This window comes from Rhinolophus sinicus, linkage group LG07, assembly GCF_036562045.2.
Source record: "Rhinolophus sinicus isolate RSC01 linkage group LG07, ASM3656204v1, whole genome shotgun sequence".
Taxonomy (NCBI): Eukaryota; Metazoa; Chordata; class Mammalia; order Chiroptera; family Rhinolophidae; genus Rhinolophus; species Rhinolophus sinicus.
Window position 1 is genome coordinate 99,783,900 of NC_133757.1, and position 13,565 is coordinate 99,797,464.

The window sequence follows — 13,565 nt, forward strand, 5'->3', positions numbered from 1 at the left end:
TCAGGGCTTCAATACATGGTCTCCATTAAACCTCACTATATATTGTTATTCCCAGTGTGTCCATGAGAGTTTGAACTCTTAGATGAAGTAAATTGCCAAGGTCACTCAGCTAGTTAGAGGCAGAGTCTGGATTCAAAGCCACTTCTGCCCTGTCCTTAAACCCCACCCCTCAGCACAGCTCTCGCTACTTCCTCTGGTTCCAAGCTCTGAAGTCCCTGGTGCTGGTGAGGGGCTATGAGAGCAGATTCTTGGAGTTTAAAGTTTCAGGGGGTGGGGACGGTCTGGCTGATCATACAGCTAGGGGGACCGTGGGAATAAATGGCTAAAATGCAGGGGACAGACGGAATGAATTATTCTAAGAGGTGCCGCTGGCAGGAAATAGATATAAATGTAAATAGGTTTGGACAGGGGCTCAAAGACAGGGTCTTAAATGACTCTGCGAGAAGCTAAGACACTAACCTCAAGGCAAACTTCAGGTCAAAGAAATGCCCCGCCCTTCCCAGTGCCCCTGGGGCTTCTGGCCTGGAATCTAACCTCCCATGCAGAGTGGTGAAGAGGGGGCCCAATGGGGAAGGTAGGACTGGCCTGCTCCTCCCCTCAGCGCCCTGCAGACCTGGCTGCTGGTTAATGGTGAGGCTCAGCTGCAGCGCTGATGGAGGCCCAGGGTGGTACCAGCCTTCTGCCCAGTGTCCTGGAGCCTGCCCGCTCCCTGATGCCTGCCGCTTTCCTGTTGCCTGACTTGAGAGTCAGTTCAAGTCAAGATAACCCAAGATGTTCAGTGTGGGCAGAAGAAGCCTTGTTTTTAGAAAGTCCTGTTAAGATGGCTACTAGACTTACCGTGGTGATCACATCATAAGGTATGTAAATGTGGAATTACTATGCGGTATACCTGAAACTAGTATAATATTATATGTCAACTATACTTTAATAAAATTAATTAATTACTTTCCTTTAAAAAAAAAGTCCTCTTAAGAGAGGAGGCTGGGGGGGGGGGGGCTGGCGATTTGCTTCCTTTCCTGACTTTTCACTAAGGGTTACAGCTTCTACCATCCACAGGTCTCCTTGGGGAGCACAGTTGAGGGACTAGGAAGATAGAACATACTAGAAACCTGAAGGGGGCAGATGGCAGCAATCAGGTCAGGAGGGGCATGTTGAAGAGGATGAATGAGGACAAGGGAAAATGGAGGACGGGCTTCCTCAATGGGGGCTATACTTCCCAGGTTGCAGGAACAGGCTTGGTTTATGCCCGCTCTCCCTGCATGTTGGTTAATAGAGCACTATTCACTCTTCAAAGTGTCTCTGTTGGAAAATAATCCCATAGTTTGTCCACAAGTAAAAGTGAGCTTGACCTTGTCTCTTTCCCGACAAGTTTTATCTCAGCATCTTGATTTTCCAGTGCCCTTAGGACCTCAGTATGCTCTGCCAAATGTAGGAATTCATTTCTTCCCTCCAGCGTTACAATGATCCCCCAACCCTGACCTAAGGGAATCTATTAAAATGGAAATGTATAATATGTCTAATGTATTTTAAGCATTTCCAGGGTGCCCAGGGGGAGTTTCCTTAAACATGCATGTACTAGGTTTATACTGGGGATCCCTGAAGGATGTTAACAGACTAAAGGGAAGAAGTCAGCTCTCATAAACACTACATCTTGCTCAAGAAATGGTTGCTGAATGAATGAAAGAACTGTCCTTGTGACATTCTTTCCCCTGCCATCCCCATTATCACACCAGGTCTCTTCTGCACAACTCACATCTCCTTCCTGCAAGGCTGAAAAATCCTAGCTCTACCATGTGTTTTGGGCGAACCACCTCACCTGTCTGAAGCTCAGCTTCATCGTCTGCAAAGTGGGAGTAATATTACCATATTCACGGTTGTTGTTGTGCTTAGAATTAATGTATCTAAGTGTTTAGCCAGTATAGGTACTTGGCAAGTGGCAGCTGTTATTTTATTGTGTCTCACTGTTTGAGATTTCCAAGCTGTTTAAAAAGGTTTTATTATTATTCAGATATGATGAAGTCAACAGATCAGAAGACAGTGGCCATTGAAAAGATAGTTTGTTACTCATGGAGGCAGAAGGAGTGATGGGAAACCATAAGCAAGAGTTTTCATTGTGGTTTCCTTGGGAAGGAACAGGTGAAGCAGGTTAAACAAGCTTGGGATTGGCTAGTTTGGATAATTTCAGTGGGTGCTGGGATACAGGGGCCATCCAATCTGGTACCTGGTGGCCCTGGTGTGATTAGGGCAGGTGGATATGTGTGAGAACTGATAAAGGAGGTGGTTGTGGGCTGTGGGCTCTGGATTGGCTGGTTTGCATATAAAAGTCTTGCTTGCAGGAGAGTCCTTTATTATCTGGCTAGCCCTGCCCAGAGTCAGCAAGATGTTGAAGTATCAAATACAGAAGCTAGAAAACGTTATTACAAAAGCCTAAACAATGGCTCGGAGTGCCCGGTAAATCTGGGTTTAGTTATTAGTCTCATTGACCTACAAATAGCCAATAGATGTTAATTGAGCACCTGCTATATGCCAGGACCTGTGGGATCCAGAGATGAATCACAGATCCTGCCCTCTGGGAACTGACCCTTAATAAATCTGTATTTTTGTTCATTGGTTTATGAATGCAATTCTATTCACATCATTAGCTATACCATCAGTGGCCACAATTTCCCAGCAAAGCTCTATACATGATAACTGTTGGTCACAAGCCTTACAAGGTGACAGAGGTCCATTGTCTTTGCTCAAATCCACTGAATTCCCTTCTGTGGCTCAGCCTGCACTGCTTTCTGTGCAGAGGCCACCGAGCTGGAGGCCTCTGAGCCTGGAGGCTTCAGGGACACTTCCAGCTCAGTGCCACACAGGTGGCATGGGGTGGCATCTTAGTCTTCCTGTCTTTAAAACCAGATACCCAGATGGCCCTTCCAACTCAGTTGGTGATAGAAATTGGGGGAGTGAAATGGAGTGTTAAATGTTATCCATTCCTTCCCGGAGGATAGGCCAGTTCATCAAACCAAGGGGACCAGGAGATGAGAGGGAAGTGGCACTAGCTGTCTGGAAAGAGTAGTGATTTAAAAATGGAAATAGCTGAGCACTAGCTGTCACATTGTAAACACATCACCAGATGATTTATTTCCTCTGACAAGGGACCAGGACAGGAATTGGGAATCTTTTTGAGAGGGATCCAGGGCCACTCTATAGAAGGAGGGTCTCTTAGCTGAATTTAGGCAGAACCCTGAGCTTCCTCTTGTTTCAGTCTCTGCATGGACACAGCATTTCTTCCATTCCATGCACTAAGTTGGGCAAATGCCGGCATCTTCTGCCAGCCCCAGGACTCACTTCTTCTTCCTGGGGACCCCATGGCTCCTCCCTTACTCCCTGGTCACAGTGACCAGTCAGCTCACCGTGACTGCCTTCATCTTCCCTCCCACCTGCCTTTCTCTTTCCATTCCTCAGTCCAAGCTCCTACATTGGATGCACACTACCCAGAGTCCCTTTCTCCTCCTGCAGAAAATAAACACGCAAACCCCCGATTGTTTTCAAGAATTTTTATGCTGAGTAGTTTGGGAAATCCATAGGGGTTGAGAGAAATAACTAATGTTGCTGGGAAGTTACAAAATTACACCATATCTCTAGAAGTACCAGGAGAAACTGTCCTAGGTCATCACTGACATCGAAAACAAAGGCCATCCCTCCCACCTCCCCTCTCCCTTTGTTAGAAATAGATGTGAAAGGCCAGACTCATCTGATCTTGCAGAAGACTGTCTTCTCCTTTGCCTGGCGCCCTCCCTGGGCTGTCTGCCTGGAAGATTCAGGTCTGTGGTCCAACAGGGCGGAGCTGACTGGTGTTCACAGTATTCCAGCGAGGATTCAGGACCCTCCCAGACTCAGGTCAGGTGAAACTGGCAGGTCGGGGGCTGTCCTCTGCAGTGTCCCTGCCTCACACCCTCTTCTTCCCTTTGATGAGGAAAAGTAAACAGAGGTCCCCATTAAAATCGGAAAAGGATGGCAGCTTCAAAGACAGAGGTTATTTGGGGCTGCCTATTACAACGGACAATGTGAGTGGGGAGTAACCAGTGAGGATGATGATGAAGCCAGCCTTCAGGGTTTAGGAAGATCCTTGGTGTACTCTGCTTCTTGTAACCATATATATATATAATTGTAGTTGGCATTCATTATTGTTCAGCCTCAGCTTCAGGTGTACAGTTCAGTGATCAGGCATTTACATCATCCCTGAGGTGGTCTACAGCATCAGGAATAGAGACAGTGGAAATGTAATGGCTGCGTGCGATGTCGGAGGGGTAGTGGATGGGGGAAGGGAGGTTATCACTGTGTGAGGGGTGTAAATGATAAACGTCGAACATATTGTTTTGTGTACCTGAAACTAATAAAAAGTGTTAATAAATAAATAAATAAAATTAAAAATCATAGACAAAAAAAAAAAAAAGATCCTTGGATGAGAGGAGCTCCGAGGTCCCTCCCAGAAATAAAACCCTATCTCCACCTGCTGTTTACCAGCTGTGGGATCAAAGAGAACAAAAAGAAAATAGTCCTTTGTAAAACTCAATTAGGTGACAATTGAATCATCGTATCCTGTTTTTTATGTTGTTTAAACCCAGGTTCTTTGGCAATAAGTAAATATCCACTCCTGTCAGATACAATTTGTTTTTTGGTCTTTTGTGTGTTTTTTTTTTTTTTTTTTTAAAGATTTTATTGAGGAAGGGGAACAGGACTTTATTGGAGAACAGTGCGTACTTCCAGGACTTTTTTTCCAAGTCAAGTTGTTGTCCTTTCAATCTTAGTTGTGGAGGGTGCAGCTCAGCTCCAGGTCCAGTTGCCGTTTCTAGTTGCAGGGGGCGCAGCCCACCATGCCCTGTGGGAGTCAAACCGGCAACCTGTGGTTGAGAGGATGCGCTCCAACCAACTGAGCCATCCGGGAGGCAGCTCAGCCCAAGGTGCCGTGCCCAATCTCAGCTGCAGGGGGCGGAGCCCACCATTCTTTGCGGGACTCGAGGGATTGAACTGGCAACCTTGTGGTTGAGAACCCACTGGCCCACGTGGGAATTGAACCGGCAGCCTTCGGAGTTAGGAGCATGGAGCTCCAACCGCCTGAGCCACCGGGCCGGCCCCTGGTCTTTTGTTTTTAATGGGAGGAAAGGAAATTCGAACCGATAATTCCCAAAATGCTCTAACATTATGATTAAGAAATTGAAAAATTAGTTTTCCACGAAAAGGCTAAATCGCTGAAGGGGAGAGCTCGGAATGCTTTCTCATGATTTCACAGTCCACCTCTGACAGAGGCAGCCTTTCAATCTACCTCCACAGAACTCCAAAGGCATACTTGTACCCTTGTGGGAGTGTTAAGGAAACTGCGACCCCAAGGTTCTGAAGCTCCCAGGTCAGTGTGGCACCGACATTGGGCGGGGGGCATCTCTGGACTCATCCTCAGCTCAACTGTCCGGGGCTGAGTGGTTTTTCAGATTAACTTTCCTTTTCAGATCGTGAATCCTTGCTCCCAGGTATCTCCCCACCCTTCACAGAAAGTATTTTAGCAAAAGCTCTTTTGGGGGTACTCTTGTTCCCATGATGAAAAAGAACCCTTTGTAATTTTATCCTCTGGAAATAATAAAATAGTTTGAGACAACCCCATTTTGAAAGTGTACTCTTAAAAAAGAAATCAAGATGAAAAAAAAAAAAAAAACAAGCTCTGAAAACTGTAAGATTTTTCACTGATTTTCCAAGAACGTGTCTTCACATTCTCTTGTGATATGACAAATGCCTTGCTCCAGGACTGTGTACCTCTGTGCCATAGATGTGTGATTTCATCATTGAATCAAAATGAGAACATCTTGGGGTGGGGCACAGGCTTGGGATGTTTAAGAAGTTCCACGTGTGATTACGCCCCTCAGCCAGGATTTAAGTGTCGATTCAGTTCCAGTGAATTACTCCCACAGTTTACCTATTTGGGCGCTAAGTGGCAATCTTGTCATGAGTGAGCCAGGGAAAGCCAAGGTTTTGTTTATTATTGCAGATCAAAATTTTGCTCAAAAATATGTTTTTACAGCCAACAAAAATGTGTCAACTACTTGCATAAGACAAATGTAAGAGCTGATCTTTGCAGCAAAAATAAATGCCTTACACATGTCTTTGTTCTTGCAAAGAACTTTATTCTGGTCTGCTGTGTGCTGGTTGATGGGGAGAGAGAGAGCACTGAGACAGGCCCACCCCAGAGAACCTTTTAGACACGTGAGGCAGACGTTAAATAGACAATTGTGAATAATGAGGTTAGTGCTAGAGGTGTCTGCTGTGGTTCTTTCAGTGGCACAGAATCCTTCATGTTCTAATCCTTAATGTTAGAATTTAGCATATTCTAAATCTTGAATAGCTAAAACGTTTGGTTTTGGGTCTCTATAAATGAAATCTCCTTGGAGTACATCAACTTTTTTCTTGCAATTTGTCAGTGAACTGCGATTTAATTACTGGTACTAAAGTCAGTGTTTCTTGAATGTGTCTACAGTGGTACTCGAGAGGACTTGAAGGGATATATGGGTATAAATTTGTTGTTTTAATAGATAGGTATTTATTTTAATGTGTGATCGGAAGATACTAAGTTTCTACTTAGGATGATATAAAATTTGCTTCGCAAATTCAAGTTGTATGTGGAGTGACAAATAAAATAATAGCCCAGGGATACACAGCTGTAGCAAAACTGCACAGGCCATGTGCAGATGGGATGCCTAGAAGTGGGAACGTTGTCTATCCAACTGCTTCCAGCCCATCAGGAAGCATGTGTTCCACGCTGAGATAAACAACATCTCCCAGCCTGGCACTGGTGACCTGTTCTGCAAGTCACTTCGCATTTATTTTTTAGTGTCTGTTTGCTCTCTTGGAGCCACTGGCTTTGCCCTCTCCAGATTGCTCAAGTCCCCTTCTATTGGCTTTCTGATCGCCTGAGATGGCACCTTCATTTCTGGAGGCCACTGCAAGATGGAAAAAACCTTTTCTGTGATTCTCCTAGACCTTGGAAGAGTTTTGTTTTTGTGTCCCATTTTCTCCCTCAATCTTGTATGGGACCATGTTGACAAACAACTATATGTAATAACTAACAGCTTTGTCTTTATCCAGTTCTTTATCTTTTAACGGTTCTTTATCCAGAACTGTTCTCATATGGAGGAAAACGTTTTCTTCTTAAAGTCACAGTTTTCCAATGCACAGCTGTAAATCAGATGATAAAGCCCAAGAGGAATGATAATGGATTTCAGCCCATCTAGAAAGGCCTGTCCTTCAAAGCCCAAGTTGCTGCCAAGTTGCTGCCTCCTTTATGCAGATTCTAGGACCACCTCCTCACACAGAATGAATCACTGCTTGTACAATGCAACACTTCACTTGTGCCATTTCTCTTACACCCATATGTCATTCACATCAGTATAATAGTTACCTGTTTACATGTCTCCTTCCCCTCACATGTGAGCATCTGAAGGGCAGTGGCCATCTTTAATCTCAAATATTTTCTGAGTGCCCACTCTATGTCCGGCACTGGTCTAGGAACTGAGAAGATGGAAGTGAACAACCTGACAAAGTCTCTCTCCCATGTGGCTTGTTGTCTTTGCATTTCCCAATGTCTAACATAAGTGTATTAGTTATCACATAACGAATTGCCACATAACAAATTACCCCAAAACTTAGCAGCTTGAAACAATAAAAATTTATTGCCTCACCCAGTTTCTGAGGAAGCCATGGGTGTGCAAGGAAAGCCAAGACTTTGTTTATTTTTTACATCAAAATTTTGCTCATAAATATGTTTATATATAACACAATTTGGCCAGAATCTGGGAGCAGCTTAGCTGGGTAGTTCTGGCTCAGGGTATCTCATGAGACTGCTGTCAAGATCTCAGCCAGGGTGTAGTCCTCTGAAGGCTTTATTTGGCTGGAGGAGCTGCTTCCAGGCTTGCTCACGTGGCTGTTGGCTGAAGGCCTCAGTTCCTTACCATGTAACCTCTCCATAGGGTGTTCATGACATAGCAGCTGGCTTTCTCCCAAATGAATGTTCCAAGAGATAAAGAGTGAGCAAAAAGGAAACTGCAGTATCTTTTGTCTAATCTCAGAAGTGACACACCATCCCTTCTTCCATATTCCATTGGTCCCACAAACCAATCCTGGTACAATGCAGAAGGAGACTGTACAGGTGGGCAGGGATCGTCCAGGGCCATCTTGAAAGCTGCCTACTGCAGCGGGACAATCGACGGTGGGTGTTCGATAAACGCTTGTGCAAGTTTTACCCCAACAATCTATAAGTCAAAACCTCTACTTTAAAAATAGTAGACTTTGTCTTTAGAACAGTTTTAGGTTTGCAGCGAAATTCAATGGAAAGTGCAGAGGGTTTCCATGTACCCCCTGCCTCCACACAACCACAGCCTCTCCCACTGTCCACATCTTGCCACACAGCAGTATGTTTGTTACAATTTATAAACCTGCATTGATTGACACGTCATTATCACCCAAAGTCGATAGTTTACATAAGGATTCACTCATGGGGTTGTACCTTCTATGGGTTTGGACAAATGTATAATGACGTATTCATTATTATAGTATCATACAGAATAGTTTCACTGCCCTAAAAATCCTCTGTGTTCCACCTATTCATCTCCCCCCCTCCCCAATCCCTGGCAACCACTGATCCTATTATTGTCTCTATAGTTTTACCTTTTCCAGAATGTCGTATATAAGAGTTGGAATCAAATAATAGATAGCCCTTTCCGATTGGCTTCTTTTACTTAGTAATATGCATTTAAGGTTTCTTCGTGTCTTTTCATGGCTTGATAGATCATTTCTCTCTCTCTCTTTTTTTTAAAACAAATAAGTGAATATGCTTTTTGTCCTGGCTTTACTGATTATATTGTTTTGGAGTGTTTTTAATCTTCCACTAAGCTTAAATTATTTGAATCGTTTACCCAGCTAACATGCTGCTGCCATGTTAAATTAAAAAGTCAGTAAATGTGTTTGGGGAAGACTTAGTGACTTGTCTTTCCCCTAAATTGTCTTCTTTCCCTTATAGTCATATTCTGTAGCCATCTTGCCAGAACCATTCATGTTCTGTTTGTCTAACTATTTGTGGAAAATCTCTGTTTGAAACCCTTATTATGTTCTATTTGAAATCGATTTTATTTAAAATACAAAGTAACCAAGTCTTGCTAAGAGAACTGAGCTACCTCAGAAGAAGGTCTCCGTCGTGTGTATTTGTTGATGAAGGGACATGTCAACAGTGGGTGTTTGCTATTAAACAGAAACCTCAGGTAGAGGGGAAGGGAACTACTCTTCTTTGATGGGAAAAAATAATAATAAAGCTCTATCATTGCAGTTTGTGCCAATTTTACAGTGAGCTAGCAAAACACATGCAAACAACAAAGGTAAGATTCAAGTTAGCAGTATTGCTGGCTCTGTGATGTTCCTTCTCCTGTTCTGCCAAGATTGAAAATCAGTATAGCATTGACAATAAAAAGATGGTGTTCTAATTAGTGGGATCAAAGGAAAAATAGTCCTTGCCCTTATGACTGATTGGTTTAAGAAAATGTTTTCACTCCTAGAGGAATAAAGAGGGCCTTACTTTTCTGTTTCCCCTCCCAAGGTGAAAAATCTCAAACGGAATGACAGTTAACACTAATCTGGCACTTTATAAATTGTGATGTAGTCAAGCTGTGAGTGCATATTGTTTGCACTTAACCCTTAACTGTATTAACATTTAGCTTACTAAACTGACTGCCTCAAGTTCAGGCAAGTTATAGTGCCTTGTTGTGCCGCAACAGAAAGTTTCGTGCAAAAAAAAAAAAAAAAATGTATATCAACTTTTTTGAGGAGAATGATTTCTTATTATAATGAACCAGAAAAAGAAGATTCCGCTGGAACTGGAACAGTCAATAGAATATAGTTGAACTTAATTGAATTAAAACTTCAAGGGAAATAAGAAGAGGGTCAAAGAAAACCAATGAATGGAGAAGCCCAAGATTGGTTGGGATAAATGTAGGAATAATAGATTTCAGCATGGGCATCTTCTGACCCCGTCCCAGTAGTTGGTCCACCATCATTCTCATCATCATCTGAAGAGGAAGCAGGGCCTAGAGCAGGACAGCTGGAACAACTAACATGGCAACTCATATTTGGATAATGTTCAATGCTCTGCCTACCATTCTGTCTCTTGAAGAAAACAGATTTTTCTCTAATATGTTGCAACCAGACAGCCAGCAGCTCTCTCTCTCTCTCTCTCTCTCTCTCTCTCTCTCTCTCTCTCTCTCTCACACACACACACACACACACACACAGAAGAAGCCCATATATTTAGGAGCAAAACAGGTTGTAGATCCTAGTGTGTGGAAAGCGATGAAAAATCCCAGCAAAGAAGGTTAAGAGCAAGTTAGAAAGTTGCAAGTCTTAATGGAAAATCAGTTTAAGTCTTCAAAATTTGAAGGGTTGACATTTAAGGGTTGACGAGAATGATCTTTGAATTTGTATTTCTTGACAACTTTCTCCAAATTGTACCCAATGTGTTAATGCAATACTATGTAATAGTTCTGCTTAGCTGTTTTAACCACAGTATTTTCACTAAAATGTGGTAAAATGAGTGGGAAGATATTCCTCACTTAACAATGCCTCTGGGGAGCTAGAGCCCCGATGTTGTCACCACCATTTCCCTCATGGCAACCAAACCTCCTGAAGACCACAGAGTTGCTAGTGATACCCTAGAGGTCATCAGTAGGCCCTGAAATAAGGAACCCAGCGTTACCAAAGAGTAGTAAACATCACACCATCATTAAAAACATTTTCTAAATATCAATGATTTCAACATCTTGTCGTCAGTCTTTCTCTGTTGCCCCACCGCCCTCCATGTGCAACAGGCTCCAGTCGCTAACTTTGAGAATAAGTATAATAGACGCCTGCGTATTTTAGAAAAAAAATCTTCCATCCATTCATACCTGCCCTGCCAGGGTCCAGGTGGGAGAGCATCCCTTCCTTTTCACTATCAATTGACGTAGCAGGTGGAGGTTAGTGAGCTTCCTGGCCTCTGCACAGCCATCGGAAAAGGCTGCCTCGAAGAAGTCCAGCTGAAAGGTGACCAGGAGTCAGGGCACTAGGCCTCACCTAGAGTTTGCCACTAACATTTGACGTCCTTTATAGGTATTACTTACAGGGTTGGACTTAACGATTTGTAAGATCTGGTAGAGCGTTGATATTTTGCTGTTCTGTTTTAGCCAGAAGCTGATAAGCCTTGTGTTGTTTCATAGGATGAAATGACTATGTGTTCATGGAAATCTAAACCCAAGATTGCAAACAAGGGGTCAGATCCAGATGCAAATGTGTTTGGTTTAGACTCCCTAGTGGTTTTTTTTTTTCTTTTTTTCTTTTTGTCTTGTTTTTTGTTGCTGTTGTGGTTGGTTTAAATGAGTTGTTAACGCTTAAAAACAAGGAGATTTCTCAACATCACTTCTGTCTTATCTTGAAAATTTTGGATCAGGCAACACCCAGCTCTCATTCCTACACTGCAACCTCTTCCGTCTTGACCAGGCATGTGCTGTTGGGTTCCCCAGGGACCCCTGAAGGCCACAGAGGTTCTAGTGATAACACCTGGCCCTCTTGGCTCATTTCCATCCCTTTCTGGCCGCTGTAGAAGTTAGAGTTTGCAAGCTCTCCATATCCCCCAGGTCACATGGGACAATGATGCTTTAGGAAGGGCACATATTCCAGCCTATCTGAGCTTTCTCTGCTGCTTGAACTGGCTCCAGGAGGATGAGCTTATGTGGGCACACGAGTGGTGAACATGCTTGTCTGGCTTGTTTTAGAGTACAGAGGGTCGGTCAGAGGACAGCTAGAAGCTGAAAAGCTTGTCATGTTCTGAAAAGCTCCCTGTAGTTACCGCTGTGTTACAGATGCTCAGAAGGTGTATGAGAGGCTCCACATGAACATCTGCGTGCATCAGGGAGAGAGAAGACCAAACAAGAGCAAAAGCTGATGAGGTTCTCAAATGTCTTTCTCTTTCTCTTCTTACCTTTATTGGTTAGGTCCATGCCAGAAACGACGGGCCGGTGGCTGCTGTACCCAGCTGGGCTCTCTGTCAGCCCTGAAGCATGCCGTCCTGGGGCTCTACCTGCTGGTTTTCCTGATTCTCGTGGGCATCTTCATTTTAGCAGGTAAGAGCACCGTTTCCTGTCTTGGCCTTTAAGGATGCAGAAGGAGGTGCAGAGGAAGTGAGAGCAGATGGGAACTGGAGAGCTAGAGCCTTCGCTCTTCATTCCCACAGCCGTGAGCCCGAACACTGCCCTTCTCACCATGGAAACCGTGAAGGGGGAAGCTGGCTGGTCTTTCCAACCTGGCACCAATGTTAGCAGCATTGCGTGTTTCGTGTGAGATGAATTGTTGGCAGGGGCGATGTGAGCTTGGGAAATCTGAGTTCAGGAGCAGAGACCTCCTTACTCTGAGTGGCTTCTGACTTTTCCTGCATCGTTGAGTGACTCCGTGCATTACACTGGGCCTCCCTGGAGCTCTGCACTGTGTTTTACACAGAGCACGGTGGGCCCTTGTCCTGGGGTGTGATGAAAATCATTATGCGACACTTTGCTGCTGAGGCCGATCAGGGCCGGGGTCAGTCTGCTGCCCTTTTGCGATTACTGGGGTGGATGGGTTTGTCCCAGTTCAGTTGGGCTCTTCTCCCCACTCTATCTGCAGGACAGGCTGGTGATGGGCTGGAGCTTGGAGCGCATTCTCTAGTCAGGAAGGAGCAGTGCATGGTTGTAGGAAGGGATCAGATGGAGGACCCCCTGCTTGGAGCAGCCCAGTTCACCGCCCATAGCTCATCCCACCATGATGGAGATGGTGAAGGGACAGAGGCTGTGGTGGTCTCTCCTGACTCCCACCCAGAGGGTGGGATGCTCAATGCCCACCTTTCTCAATGGAGGCATATGAGGCTTCACAAAGTAAGGGAGGGATCAGTTTATTTCAACTGCACTCATCTTATATGAGTGGCTACTTTGTGTCAGGTTCCATGCTAGGATTGGAGACACAGCTAAATAAAACCCAGGGGCTTCCAGTCAGGAGCTCCCAGTCTGAGGGGAAGAGGCAGGGACACACAGATGGAGCCTTGTCTCAAGGCAGAATGGGATGGGGGGTATGGTGTGGACCGTCTGTTGACACAAGTGCATTGGTAATCCAGAGGAGGTGCACACAGTGGAAGTGTGGGAGTGGGTGGGGGGTATTGGTCAGAGCAAGGCTGCTAGCCAGGAAGAGCTGGCTTGGCGTGCTGAGGGTGGGGTCCTTGAGTTAACTCTAGGGGAGGAATCTGGAGGTTAAGCCCTTGCAGATGACCCGTCGCTAAAAACCCTGAGGCAGATGCCTAGGGCCTCCCTGGTGACTATTTGCACGTTCTGTCACGTGCAAATAGTCACCTGGGCCCGGTGATGAGATGTTCAGGGCTGCCTTCACCCTCAGGTTCCCACCATCAGGACAAAGGGCATCTTTAGGGGTGTTGTCTGTCCCACCAACCATTGACCTGGAGGGCAGCCAACAGCAACAATGAAAGAAACTCA

General features: G+C 44.8%; 1 protein-coding gene across 2 annotated transcripts in view; it reads left to right on the forward strand.

The window, feature by feature from the left end:
- The window catches only part of SCARA5 (scavenger receptor class A member 5), a 102,106-nt gene that overhangs the window by 15,650 nt on the left and 72,891 nt on the right, over positions 1-13,565 (forward strand). For both annotated transcript variants that reach the window (XM_074338363.1, XM_019733260.2), the window contains one exon: positions 12,045-12,173. In XM_074338363.1, coding sequence (XP_074194464.1) covers positions 12,045-12,173 — 129 coding nt within the window. The remainder of the gene's footprint in view (positions 1-12,044; positions 12,174-13,565) is intronic.